Here is a 14,793-nt window from a genome sequence, read left to right as displayed (position 1 = left end):
AATTTGACTTGTGCGCAAAATTGGAATATTGCATGAAACAAAGTAAGCTTTGTTACCATCCAACTTGTCAAAGAGAACAAAATCGTCACTTTGTGATAAACTGGCACTAAATGTCACTAAGAAAAGTAGGAGAAGTCATTAAATATAATGGTTTTCATATATAATAAATTACGTGTCTCAGACAATTATACAGAAATACTTTGACAGATTTTGCTATAGCATTTAAGACTGACCATAACAACATTTCAGATGTTGTGCAACAAGATCAGTCCGCTGGTTAGTCAGGATATGATCCATCACAAAGACTTTTTACGTACATTTGTTTTTAACATTTGTATTGTGTCGAAGGTACCAGCTTCGTGTCCTGCATAACACTGCCCTTCAGCCGTGACTTTTTTACGAACATCACTAACCACATTTCCATTACCCTTTAAATTGTGCAAATTGAAATGCGAATTGAAAATGCGCCCAATTTTGCAAGAACGATTTTGCAAAAACTCCCATATATCGTAAAAGAATGTTTACACTCGCATGAGGTTGTTTTTCATTCGAAAAAAGAATATTTCGCAATGGAAACAATTTTTTTTTTTTTTTTTGGATTTACAGCTCACTTGGTGTATGTAAAAGTCAGAAGATCATTCTTTAATGTGCTTTAACCTCCAAACACCTCAAACATGGCAGCTCACAAGTATTAATACTTGAATAACCCCTTATTTACAGTGTACACATCTGCAGCACATTATGGCTTTGATGCGGCCACTCTAGTCGATGCTTGTGTTTATACCAGAAACGCCATGTAAGTGGCTCTCCATGCTGCTTTGCTAAAGATACACATTAAAAATAATGGCTAGTGTGGTGGCTGCGATATACAGAAAGCTACCAACATTGGTCATCATGACTTATCGTGAGAGGAAAAAATTAAGTTTTAGTTACAAAACATCAGTTAATGGAAAGGGCGTCATTTTGCAATAGTGTTTTATGGACATTTATAAAATATTACAAAAGGTTTGTGCAAATCTGTAATGGAAACCCGGCTACTCTCTCGTACCTTATTACTTACATTATATATAAAGCTTGAAAATGGTTATATTAGTAGCGGGGGTTTATAAGTCACTCTTTCTGCACATTACATTGTTTCGTCAGTAGGTGATGATAAGCCATTGAGTCATTCACTCAGACAGTTCATTCAAAAAATGAATCAACAACTACATTGCACAGAGAGACAGCTTTGTTTAGAGCCATTTGTGTTTGCGAAGCAAATGTATGTTACTGAATATTAACAGTATTACCTTAATGTGCTGCTGTCAAAGCAAAATGTATTACTGCTCGTAAGATATAGCATGTTAAATGCCTTCTGTTTTAGCACAGCTCCTTGTGTGTATGTGTTAACAATCTAAACAGTCACAGGAGCGAAGTGTGTAAACAGCTTTGTGTATTGTGTGTGTGTGTGTGTGTGTGTGTGTGTGTGTGTGTGTGTGCATGCCTCATGTTTTGTTGACATTGTGGGGAGCAGCTGCAGTTGTCATAATGCTTATGAAACATGCTAAAAATGTCTTTATGAGCATGACAAATTCAGAAAGGTTTCTGTGAGTTGTAGATGTACAGTTAAATCATTGTTTTACTCTAAAAACAAAATTCAATGTAAAGTCCCCACCATGACAGCAAAAACAAACGTGTGTGCATGTGTTTTAATGGCCATCCAGCAGTGTAAAGAAAGCTCCGAACAGAGCGTCTGGCTGCTAATTGGTGGTAATAATGCTCTGATTGGTTCATTAAGGCAGAGTAAGCTTAGATGCAGGTTTTTTGTTAATCACGCATCTGGCACTCCTTTAATTAAAGATGGGGGGGGTCTGAATGTCTGCTAATTTCCACAGACTGTCTCCTCAATTAGTGCTTTTCTCACTCTCCTTTCCTCTTTCGCCGCCTTTCTTTCTGTGGCTCCCTCTCACACACTTTCATTCTTCCCCTCAGATACCCTCACAGAGTGTCCACACAATTGCCATGGTAACGGAGACTGTCGCTCGGGAACGTGCCATTGTTTCCCAGGGTTCCTCGGTCCTGATTGCTCACGAGGTACGCTCTTTTACTCACGTGCGCACACACACGGCTCTCCAGAGAAATAAACAACCAATGTCGCTATTCATAATTGGTTTCAGATTGTCATTTGAGCAAGTACAGCCGGCTAGTAGGCTTTTGGTGGGACTCAATTCCCAAGCCTGAATGGCTTCTTATTACCGGGAGGAAGCAACAATTAGTTTTATTTCCATGGTGTTTTCATTGTATTTATTTTGTTTAGATATTTGGCAGTGGTGTTTCTCTTTTCTCATTATCTGTTTGCTTTCTTTGTCAGCTAATTCAGTGGAAGATCCATAAGAAATCGCTTCACCTGTTGAATGATATGAATCTCATGAACTACTTTTCATCTTATTTTCTAAATCGCCCTTTGTTTTTTCTATTCAAAGCCGCTTGTCCGGTGCTGTGCAGTGGCAATGGGCAGTACTCCAGGGGGCGCTGTCTTTGTTACAGCGGCTGGAAGGGGACAGAATGTGACGTTCCTAGCAACCAGTGCATCGATATTCACTGCAGCGGACACGGAATCTGCATTATGGGCACCTGCGCCTGCAACACAGGCTATAAAGGAGACAACTGTGAAGAAGGTCAGGGTTGCAAATCAAACAGCAGCTATTTCAACGTCTCTGCTTCAGTATTTTAAGAAAATATTTTTACAGCTGATTGTTATATCTTATGTCTCTCAAGAAACCCTCCGTTCTAATGTCAGAATGCAGATTATTTGTCATGCAGAGTTAGGCCGAATTTTTCAGCTGTGTTTCGCTCCTTACAGACATCTCCAGCATCTCAAGTCTCAGTTCATAAGAGACCCATCAGAAGCCCTAATGGAAGCATTTATCTAACACTGCTATTTCCAGCGTTCTTGCCATTAAACCCCACTGCATTACACCATCAAAGATGTGCAAGATAATGTGTTATCAACGTGATCACTGATTACCCATTGGTTTGAGGGGGATTGATTTTTTTTTTTTTTTTTTTTTTTTTTCCCCTCTAGAAGTGTTTGAAAGCTCCGTCTCAGCGGACACGGACAGGCTTTTCACCAGACCTGATAAAAAGAGAGAAAGAGAGCAAGCAAGAGGGGCTTGTTTGAGTGTATGAGAGGGAGAGGAAAAAAAATCTGTCCAGTTCATATCGCCTTTCAGCATCACTTTGCTTAATGAGGAGCCTAACGCCTTGTCTGTAGCCATCAAAGGGGCTCTTCTGCTTGTGACCTTCTTTGATAATTTACTGTCCCTGCAATAATCATTACCCATGAGTTAATAGTTCAATATTCCAGAAACAATTGCCATTCTCCACTTCACAGAGCAAATAATTACATTGATGTCCCCGCTGATGTGCAGGTCCCTCACCCATCAGCCTTGTGAGTGGGGAAAAATGCTAGATTACAATTGATTTTTCTTAATTAAGAAAATTAGCTTTGTGCATAGTGTTTATGTTACCGTGACTCGGCACGCAGCATGTAGAGCACACGGTGCGCTGTTTATTTGTATTTTTTTTTTCCCCCTGTAAGCCAGAAAGATTCCATTCCTGCAGCTCGATTTGTAATGATTTGGCACAAGCAACAAAACCCATATGTCTCGATACCCGGAGAGAGACCGGCTAATGCAATTTATGGAGGCAACTTTATTTTCTGGTCATGAATTGGCCTTTTGTCAATCAATGGCATGATTAAGCCCCATCAACCACCGCACAATCAGAAGAGTTAAGGGTTACTGAACTTGAGCCCTCTCTCAGGGGCTATTAAACACAAACGCGCACACAAACACACCTGCACCGTAGCCCTCATGGTTTCTTGTAAAGGAATGCATAGCACTGTCCCACTTCACAAATTCTTGCTCTTCAGTCCCCTAATAACCATTTTCCCATCTGAGCAGTGGACTTCTCCCAACGAGCGCATTCTTTGAGAGCACATTGAACAGCACATAGATCATGCTTTGCTACATGTACTGTCTGAATCTGGTTATAATGTGTGTGCTGTGGAACAGAGGGGGTTTTGAGAGCCATATAATGTGAAGCTTATGGTATGCACGCTTTGACATTTAGCGAATGATGGATTCCGTTGAGATGAGAGAGTTTCAGAAAGAATGTATTACTGTAAAAACATCACATTTTTCACATTAACCTTCTATTGCACAACATTCCCTTAGGAACAAACTCATTTTATTTACTTTGCAAGCACACAATGCATTTATGCATAAGGGCGGTAAACACACAGTACATCCTGTCAGTCGTTTTAGGCTTTTAGGCAGTTTTGAATGTAATGTGATTCACATTTGTTAGAGCATATCCTTTTTTTTTTTTTTTTTTTTTTAACCGTTAGAATGGTATCAATTATTTGTGTGTTATGATGTTATGAAAGCAACGTTATGCAATAGGATACAGCAAACGAGGATATTGCAGTAACATTGTGTTTATTTGATGTTTTTGTCTTTTCCATTATTAAAGTAACTGCCTATTTAGTATTAAAGTATTAACATGTTAAAAGTTATGGTAACACTTTACAATAAGGTTCATTAGTTAACTACAGTAGTTAACATGAACTAAAAATGAACAATACTTCTACAGCATTTATTAATCTTAGTTAATGTTTCAACATTTACTGCATTATTAAAATCAAATGTGCTTTTTAACATTAGTTAATGCACTGTGAATTGACATGAACTAACATTAACATGTATTTTCATTAACTAACATTAACACATTAATAAATGTATTGTTCGTTTTTTTGTTCATGTTAGGTAATACGGAACCTTATTGTAAAGCGTTACCAAAGATACAGTGTTAAATTTTGCAAATTATATTTGTATACAGTGCAAAAACCTTTGCACTGTATACAAACATATTTATAACACACATTCATGTTTTCTTTACAAAGTCATTAATAACAAATTATAGTAAGATTCTTATTGATTACACTTCTTAACAACATTTGTTCATGTATTATGAACATATCAACATTTCAAGTTATAATTTTAGTTGTAAATAAGCTAAGGTTTAAATTAAAATGAGGTAGTGTATTATGAGCAAACATAAATAATAATGAACACTAGTGTATTTTCAAATTTACAGCCTGTTAATACATACAGTAAAAATGTTAGTTAAAGATACCTATTGACTAATTTTAATGAATTAAATATGAAAGTGTTATCAAATCATGACATTGATTCTTAGCTGTTTTGCTTTTTTATTGTATTCATTTTTCAGTTTTATAGCTTTAACAAAGCACATTGGGAGTCAATGTACTAAATTTGCTTTGTAAAATATTAACATTGTATAAGCATGTTAGACGTGTTTAAGTAAAAAATAATTTAAGCTAGGTGTCACATCTTGGGCTTTTGTGTAGCAGCAAAATGTTTAATTTCTTTCCATTACTACTGTTGCCCTTCTTACAAAATTACCTCCAAATAAATTTATGCAAGAAAATTGATTAAAACATATTGTATGCAATGTATGGTCAGCACTGTACTTTTGAAGGTTACACTTTATTATACATGGTTTTGCTAACCTGCTAACAAAGAGTTTCTCTTTCCAAACACACACAGTGGACTGCCTGGACCCGTCCTGTTCATCTCACGGAGTGTGTATTCACGGAGAGTGCCATTGCAATCCAGGCTGGGGTGGCAACAACTGCGAGATCCTGAAGACTATGTGCCCAGACCAGTGTTCGGGACACGGAACCTACCAGACGGAGAGCGGGACCTGCACCTGTGACGCCAACTGGACTGGACCCGACTGCTCCATCGGTACCCTTCATGCATCCTCGCACCCACATCTTTAATATGTCGTTCTTCCGCCCTTTATTATGTTTTCATGCTTTGTTTTATACGCTGAATAGCTGCTTATTGTTCTTAAGGGCATTAACAAGCTGTTATTTGAGATTTTCTTTCCTCCTCTCTGTTTAATCTGTCAGCAGACCTTCTCAAAGGCGCGTTTGAGTCAACCTTAAATACACTATCATTATGAAATATCTCTCAGTCCATCAAAAGCTCAGCTGCGGCGAGCGCGGTATGTGTGTGCACGTCGTGTGTTTGTGCGAGTGACGATACTGATCTCTGTAATAAGAGCAGTATTGGACTCCTGCTGTTTTAGGACTCACCCATGGTCGGCCTTTTAGTTATACAATGCTATTTTCCCAGCAGCAATCTGTGTCTAATGAAAATACTATTTCACCCAAGAGCCCCACATAGCAATCTCTCTCTCACTCTTGCTTTTTTTCCTTAAGTCTTTTTCTTTTTCATCCCATTTCGATTGAGGAAGAACTACCTGATGTCTTTGTAAACCGTCACTTCCCTCCCTTTCATTAATTAGCCGTACATCTTCAATTAGTGCAGTGCTAATGAATGAGGCCTGCACGCTCCCCCTCTGTCATGTTGACGGCTGCAGTGCTGTGCTGTGCTAAAGGCTGATAAACGCCTATTGCGTGGGGACAGGTTTTGATCGAATCGACAAAAACACTCCCAAAAGTGCTGATAAAATTAGTAATGCCCTTTTGTCTTAGATAATGATAGGGCGAGGAAAATTTAAATACAGAGGGCGAGAGGAGGGCACGCGTCTACGGAAGTGTCATGGCTGTTCATGCATTTTTTTTTTTTTTTTTTTTTTTTTTTTTTTGGAAAGTGCATATTGAGTTGTTAAGTTATTGTTGTAAGAGTTGTTAAAAAGTGTTTTCTAGATTCCTGTCACCAAAAAAATAATTATATGTTCATATTTTTTGGACACCAAACTAGAAATTACACTACTAGTCAAAAGATTTTTAATGTTTTTAAAGAAGTCTCTTCTGCTCACCAAGCCTGCATTTATTTGATTCAAAGTACAGCAAAAATAGAAGAATGTTCAAAAGTTTTTACTGTTTAAAATAACTTTCTATTTTAAAATCTAATTTATGCTTGTGATTTTTAGCGTTTTTTTTTTTTTTTTTTTTTTTTTTTTTTTTTTTTTTGCATTATTACTGCAGTCACATGATCCTTCAGAAATAATTCTAATATTCTGATTTGCTGCTCAAAAAAAATTTTTTTATTATTATTATTATTATTATTATTATTATTATTATTATTATTATTATTATTATTATTATTATATCGTTCAGAAGAACAGCATTTATCTGAAATATAAATCTTTTGTAACAAATGTTTTTATCATCACTTTTGATCAATTTAAAGCATGTTACAAAAGTTTTTTTTTTATTTTAGATAAATGCTGATCTTTGGATCTTTCTATTCATTAAAGAATCCTGATAAAATGTTCTCAACTGTTTTAAATATTGATAATAATAATAATAATAATAATAATAATAATAATAATAATAATAATAATAATAAATGTTTCTTGAACAGCAAGTCAGCATATTAGAATAATGTCTGGAGTACTTGAACTGGAAACTGGAGTAATTTAAAATTTAGCTTTTGTTCACAAGAATAAATTACATTTTAAAATATATTCAAATAGAAAAGTTGTTTTAAATAGTATGAATATTTCAAAATTTTACTGTTTTTGCTGTACTTTGGATCAGATGAATGCAGGCTTGGTGAGCAGAAGAGACATTAAAAATCTTACTTTTCAAAAACTTTTGACTGGTAGTGTATATATGGAGATAATTTAGCATTATGATTACTATTATTTTCACTTTAAAAATAATAATAATAATAATAATAATACTGAAACAAAAACAGATTTACTGTATACAAACATATTCAAAACATGCATACATGTTTTTCTTTCCAAAATCATTGGCAACAAATTATAGTAAGATTCTTATTCATTACACTTATTAACAACATTTGTTCAAGTATTATGAACAAATTAATATTTCAAGTTATAATTTTAGTTATAAATAAGCTATGGTTTAAATTAAAAATGAGTTAATGTATTATGATCAAACATAAATAACAACAAAACACTCATTTATTTTTAAATTTACAGCCTGTCAATACACTGTAAAAATGTTAATTGTTAGTTCAAGATACCTACTGACTAATTTTAATGAATTAAATATGAAGTGTTACCAAATCATGATGTTGATTCTTAGAAGAATGAATAAAATAAAAAAGCAAAACATCTGTGTATAGCTTTAACAAAGCACATTGGGAGTCAATGTACTAAATTAACCCTTCTTACAATTATGTATAACTAAGTTGGTTAAAAAAAACGTTGGTCACGTCTCGTCTAGAACCCCAAATAATCCAGAAATGGCCCCTCAAAATATTAGGTGCAACAGGGACACATTTAGGCACTCGGTCCACACACTCTGGCAGCAAAGACAGTAATCTAGATTGATATAGTACAGTTGCAGCCGGCTTACGGCTCGAGCCGTCAGTTTTCCAGAAGCACTTCCCAGCAGCTGCTCTCCATCTGTCTGTGTGAACTTTTTCCTTGTACGCAGTCTCTCTCTCTTTCAATCATGCTCCCGCTCTGAGGAAACTGAGGTGAACTTCAGCAGAGTCTCGTCTGATGAAGGATAAAACACACAGGCGCCTACACACACACACACAGACACGTGCTGAAGGGGTGCGTCACTCCTGCCCACCTGCAGGAGGCATAATAACAGCACGCAGCAGGGAAGCCAACCACAAACTGGCACTCACCTGACCCAAGGGCTGATGGGAAATTCTCTCTTCATTTCTTCACTTCTGTTTCCTTGTCTCAATACACTTTCAGCAGCTCTGGCTGAGTGTCATGTCATGGTTTCACACCTTGTCAGGAAGCGCCGCAGAAAGAGTCAGAGAGGAGGTTGAGGGAAGGAGTTTAACAATACCCCATCCCATGATTTGTCTTTATCAAGGAGTGTCTTTCGAATGCTTTGTTTCTTCCGTGACAGGGTGTGTCAGGCTGCGAGGCTCTGGTGGAATGGTGTGTGGGCTGTTAAACTACAGCTTGCTTTGCGCCAGTCTGTCTTCATCTACTATCCTGCCAAACCCACACACGTCTGCACGCGCACGTACGCAAACTCATAAACCCGTTCCAAATCGCTATCAGACGCTTTTCGCAGGATATCGTTCGAAATGCACCCAGTTTTCCCTCATCAGCTTTTGTTGCCAGTCGCATTCACGCCCAGGTATGACAAACACCAAACCAGTTTCTATTGACGAAAACATGCAATTTCTCTATGGAAGCTTTTGTCAATAGAGAATCTTTTTCTGTAAACATGCCAAGGAAAAAAAAATTGAAGAGCGCAAACCTGCGCAAAGAGAAATGCTAATAAAGCACTTCCATGATAGCTTCGATCCCAAAAGCCATTCAAACAAGCTCCTGATGTTTGGCAGACCGTGGAGTGTGTATAAATTGATTTATTTTGGCTTGATGTGTTTTCTTCTATCTATGTGGGAGGCCTGTCTTCTGGGCCCGGGTGGAAAGTTCAGCATGTCAATTCACATCCGTGTCTGCACGCTCTGATGTCTCTTTCCCTTCCCCCAATCACACACCTTTAGCCAGCACCCCTCCGCCAAAGTCTCCACGTGGAGCGCACGCGCTCCAGCGGGTCAGACGAGGTCGAGATATGTCACTGTTACGGGGTGTCGGTTGAGGTGGGGCAGACACTCTCCCCTCCGCCACACAGGCTGCTGGACACAGCAGGGGTCTGCAGTTATCTATTTCCTGTCATAAGTTTTTCACACTTAAAGTCAATAACGTAGACACGACTGTTCTCAGGCATGTAACCTCTGCTCTTGTTGTTTTGAGTAGGGGAGGTTTGCGCTTGAAACGTGCTACCGCGTTGTACAACACATGACCTTTTATAGTCCTTGGCTCTGCTGCAGCTCAGACCAAAAAGTGATTTTAATTTTTCTCGCCTTTGTTTGTGTTTGCAGAGGTGTGTGCAGTGGACTGTGGCTCTCACGGTGTGTGCATAGGAGGAAGCTGTCGCTGTGAAGAGGGCTGGACCGGTTCAGTATGCGATCTGAAAGCTTGTCACCCACGCTGCACTGAACACGGTACCTGCAAGGACGGCAAATGCGAATGTCACCAAGGCTGGACCGGAGAACACTGCACCGTTGGTAAGAAACATAATCATCGGTATGTCAGTATTAACGCACTACATGGCCAAAAGAATGTGGATACGTTGTTTGGCTTCTTAATTCAAGTGAATTTTTCATCCAGCATAACAAATTCAATAAAAAATGAAGTCTGGTGTGGATGCATTCGACTAGCCTCCACAAAACCCAGACCTGAACTCCACAGAACACCTTTGGGATGAATTTGGAAAGGGCTGTTGCCTAACATGAGCATCTGACCTTGCTGATTTCTCTTGTGTCTGAATGGGAGCAAATCCCACAGCTGTATTGCAACATCTAGTGGAAAGGCTTCTCAGATGAATTGAAGAAATAGGAGTTAAAACTTTATGCCAAAGGTTTTGAATTAAATGCTCCGCACGCACATGTGGATAGTGTTTGGGTGTCCACATGCTTTTTTGCCACTTGCATGTGTACACAGTATTTTCTCTCCTTATTTCCAGCTGGTTTTGATGCTTTTGTATTGAAGCTATTTGTTATGAAGGTTTACCTCACATCTTTGAACTTGTTTTGATTGCATATTCCCTTTGTCTTTCTGCCTTTCCTCCACCTGCTTTGGCTCTTCCAACTCAACAGGAAGTGGACTATGAGTGTTTGTTCTGTTTTGTACTTTCCCCCTGACCTTTGCTTGCTATCAAAGCAATGACATTTTCATTGCCGTTGATGCAGGCATCCACAGGGTTACACCTATTCTAAATGACAGAAATGTCTCCTTGGCCAACACTAAACATATATAAAATTTTTATATACAGTGCCTTGCAAAAGTATTCACACACCATCATTTTTTTTTTCCTTCTGTTATGTTGCTGCCTTATGTTAAACTTTTTAAATTGCTTTTCTTACACATCAATGTACATTACATACATCATACTGGCAAAGCAAATAGGTATTTAATATATTTGCAAATTTATTAAAAATAAAAAAAAAAGTGATTCCATTGCATAAGTATTCATACCCCTATCTAGGACAGTTAAAATTTAGCTCAGGGGCATTCATATTGCTTGTAGATGTTACTACACTTCGAGTGTGTATCGGACCAAAACCAAGAAAAAAAAAAAAAAAAAAAAAAAACGCCTGTAGAGGTCAGAAACAGGATTGCGTCAAGCTACACATCTGAGGAAGAGTTCAGGAAAAATTCTGCTGCATTTAAGGTTCACAGAAGCATGTACTTTCCATTACCCTTAATGGAAGAGGTTTGAAACAACCAGGACTCTTTCAAGAGCTGGTCTCCTGGCCAAACTGAGTAACTGATAGAGAAGGGCTTTGGTTAGAGTGGTGACCAAGGAGCTGATGGTCACTCTAGTTGAGCTCTATGATCATATATGGAGAGAAAAGAAACACAGCAACACTCCACTGATTTGGGCTTTATGACGGTGTGGCTAAACTCAATACTCTTCTGAGTGAAGTCATATGACACACTCTGGGAATTTAAAAAAAAAAAAAAAAAGTACCTAAAGATCCCTCAGACTATGAGAAACAAGATTCTCTGGTCTGATGAACCTCAATTCCAAGCATCGTGTTTGAAGGAAACCAGGCACTGCTCATCACCTGCACAGTAGCATACCAAAAGTAAAGTGGTAGCAGCCTTATACTGTGGGGCTGTTTTTCATCAGCAGGTACTGATGGACTTGCAGAGTAGAAGGAAAGCTCAGTGCACCAAAATATTGAGCCTTATTAACAACTTGGTACAGAGTATTCAGAACCTCAGACTGGGCAGAAGGTTTACCTTCCAACAGGACAATGACCCTAAGAAAACAGTAAGAGTGGCTTATACAGTAGACAACCCTGTGAATGTCCTTGAGTGGCACAGCCACAGCCTGGGCTTGAACCCAATCGAATACTTTTGGAGAAACCTGAAAACGTCTGCCAGCTGATGTGCAAAGCTTGTCGCATCATACCCAAAAAGACTTGAGGCTGTAAAGGTGCTTCAGTTTCAGCTCAAGTACTGAGTTAAGGGTATGAATATTTATGCAATGTACTTATTTCAGTTTTTTATTTTTAATACATTTACGAAGTTGTGACAGTTCTGTTTTTACTTTGTCATTATGGTGTATGGAGTGTAGATTGATGCGGGGAAAAAAAAGTTTAATTTAAGGCAGCAACATAAAACATGAAAAATGTAAGGGTGTGAATACTTTCGCAAGGCACTGCAAATACAAAATACCATTTTAAATAGAGTTCCTCAGTTCTTCTTAATCTCAGAATCTCCATGTTGCTGGGCAGTTGCTTAATCGTCAGTCACTAAATCTGTTCATGTTGTTAGCGTGTTGGCTACATCCTCCACCAGCTCAGCTCTCAGCAGGGTACGTCAGCTGCTCCATTACTCAACACGAGCGATCGAGGTACGCGGCCTCGTTAGCAAGCAGGCCTGTTTCTCCGGGCAGCTTTATGAGAATCTGGCCAGCATTTTGCTATTCGTCTTCCAAATTAGCACGGTTAGCACGTAATTCTGTCATGCTCTTCTGTTCAAGCCAGCCACCCACACACCACACTCTCACCCCGACTCCAAACTTTACCAAGCACAAATGCTTGCCGAGTTTGATCACTTAACGACCTTGTTGCTCAAAGTTTAAACATTATAAATGGCCATAAGCCTTTAGGAGACCATATTTTAAATTAGATGTCAGTGGTTTTAATGGATTGGTCAATTTGACAGTTTCATTAAAGCTAAAGTGTGTATGTAATTTCGGTGCGGCTAGCATCACCAAATGGAATTGCAAACATAATGACTGTTATCAAACATGTTTGGGGAACTCTCAGCTCGTTTGTCATTGGTCAGCCAAACAAATTGTCCTGCCCTAGACTCACGTCATTGGCTGAGAAATTATCCTATATATGACTTTGTCCCTGTATGTTGAGATGTGATAAGAGAAAGTATTTTAGCATAAAAAGTACTTTAAGTTTGTGCAAAACACTTTCCAGGTTTGTTTACTATGTGTGGCCTCCTAGAAATTGAATGACTGAATATATCTCTTTAGGCCAAGGTTGATACTTTGTCCCGCTTTGCTGAGTGCATGCATTGCAGGAGGTGGAGGTGTGTGTGTGTGTGTTTGAGAGAGAGCACAAGAGGGAGCTAAAAGAATTATGGTACCTCATACATCATATGTGTCAGACTGAGATAAGGGGCCTCTTGGTTCCACACAGGGGTGTGTGTCTGTGTGTGTGTGTGTGTGTGTGTGTGTGTTGTATGTTTGTGTGTGTGTGACCTTCCCTGTCCCTCTACACCCACTCACTCTCATTAGACCTCTTCACAGTGAGTCCACACACAAACACCCCTGCATTACAACATACTTGCATCATCATTCTTTCACACAAAGACACACACCAGACACATGTACTGTAAGGCAGCTCTCACACTGACCAGCAGCATCCAGACATTCTCACTATTGTTAGTTTTATTGTTATAACACGAAGTCCTTCTTAAACACTTCAAATTTTTAGGGTTGTGTATAATACTAATATAGTAGCCTCAGTTCATTTTGACATCATTTTATAGCTGTATTGACACTTAGGGCCCTATGAAATCCGTTTTCTTTAATCATTTTAAATGCGATTCATTGAAATGTATAGTTTAAACTGATTCAAGGAAATGAATCATACTCTCACACTGTTTTTTCACTAAAGTAAAAATCTATGAAAACATCTCTCATCCATGCCAGCTGCAAGACAAGGAGAGATCGTAAAACTAGTCTAATGACACGCTCTTTAGGAAACTTAATGCCCTTATAAAAAGCCCATTTATTCTGCGATATTCACTGCGTTGCTTAATTTTATATCTTCAGCTAAATCTAGAATCTTCCATATATCAGCCAGCCCTAATCCTAACTGAATATTAGAGTCTGTAATGTGAACTTATCCAGACAGTACAGCAGATTTTTAAAAGACGACTGTTTGATTTAGCTTAGTGTGACACAGATCTGTTTATTCATTTGGAAATGATTGGGGAGCTTCATGAGAGAGGGGGAGAAGGAGAGCAGAAGCGTGAAATATTTCTCACGACACAGACACCCAAAACACACTTTCTGCCAACTGCACTTTCTCTTGTCAGAGGCTGAGATGCTCTTTTTAGATTACTGGTTATTTTAGGACTTGTTGAGAGTTGCTAACAGGACTTCTCAGAGCATACTCTACATCTTTTTTGGTGTATCTTAGCACTAGCTACTTGCAGCTAGATTTTGTGAGACCGTAAGCAGAGACAACACGAGTCCACTAGTAGATCAAACAGTAATCGTAACAGTAATAGAAGTCCAATTATATTTTTAAAATAGACATTGACTAATTGTTTTGGAGATTTTCATTTTTTCCCCCATTAATAGTCACGTCACTGAAAATAACTACTGATTGACACTGGTGTAAGTCAATCAGCTACACTTACAAAATAAAAGATGGATATTTCTCACTCTACTTCCTCCAAGCCCGTGCATTCACTTTAGTAAACAAGTTTAGGAATATGATGAATCACAATGCTGGCATGTTGTGTAATGTGAATAAATGGTGCGTATTCTGGAACAAGAACATGCTCATGTGAGCCCATTTTCTTAGGAGATTTTCTTGGTAATAGCTCTTTAAAGACTCTTTATGACTATAGGAAAGAGATTTATTTATTTTTTTTTTTTTTTTTTTTTTTTTTTTTTTTGTGAAGTGTGGCTTGTCAGAAGCTTCCACTGCCAGACATTTGAGATTTTTTTTATTAAGACTTGTATGCTTCATTAGGCCTTGG

At 38.2% G+C, this 14,793-nt stretch overlaps 1 protein-coding gene across 17 annotated transcripts in view; it reads left to right on the top strand.

Moving 5' to 3' along the window:
• Positions 1 to 14,793, top strand: part of LOC127152700 (teneurin-3) — a 589,677-nt gene that overhangs the window by 506,980 nt on the left and 67,904 nt on the right. For all 17 annotated transcript variants that reach the window (XM_051093627.1, XM_051093698.1, XM_051093924.1 and 14 more), the window contains 4 exons: positions 1,972 to 2,073; positions 2,463 to 2,657; positions 5,613 to 5,813; positions 9,873 to 10,058. In XM_051093627.1, the coding sequence (XP_050949584.1) occupies positions 1,972 to 2,073; positions 2,463 to 2,657; positions 5,613 to 5,813; positions 9,873 to 10,058 (684 nt within the window). The remainder of the gene's footprint in view (positions 1 to 1,971; positions 2,074 to 2,462; positions 2,658 to 5,612; positions 5,814 to 9,872; positions 10,059 to 14,793) is intronic.

The sequence above is a fragment of the Labeo rohita genome, chromosome 1 (assembly GCF_022985175.1).
Source record: "Labeo rohita strain BAU-BD-2019 chromosome 1, IGBB_LRoh.1.0, whole genome shotgun sequence".
Classification (NCBI taxonomy): domain Eukaryota; kingdom Metazoa; phylum Chordata; class Actinopteri; order Cypriniformes; family Cyprinidae; genus Labeo; species Labeo rohita.
The sequence above is the reverse complement of the archived record's forward strand: the minus strand, read 5'-3'. Positions and strand labels throughout refer to the sequence as shown.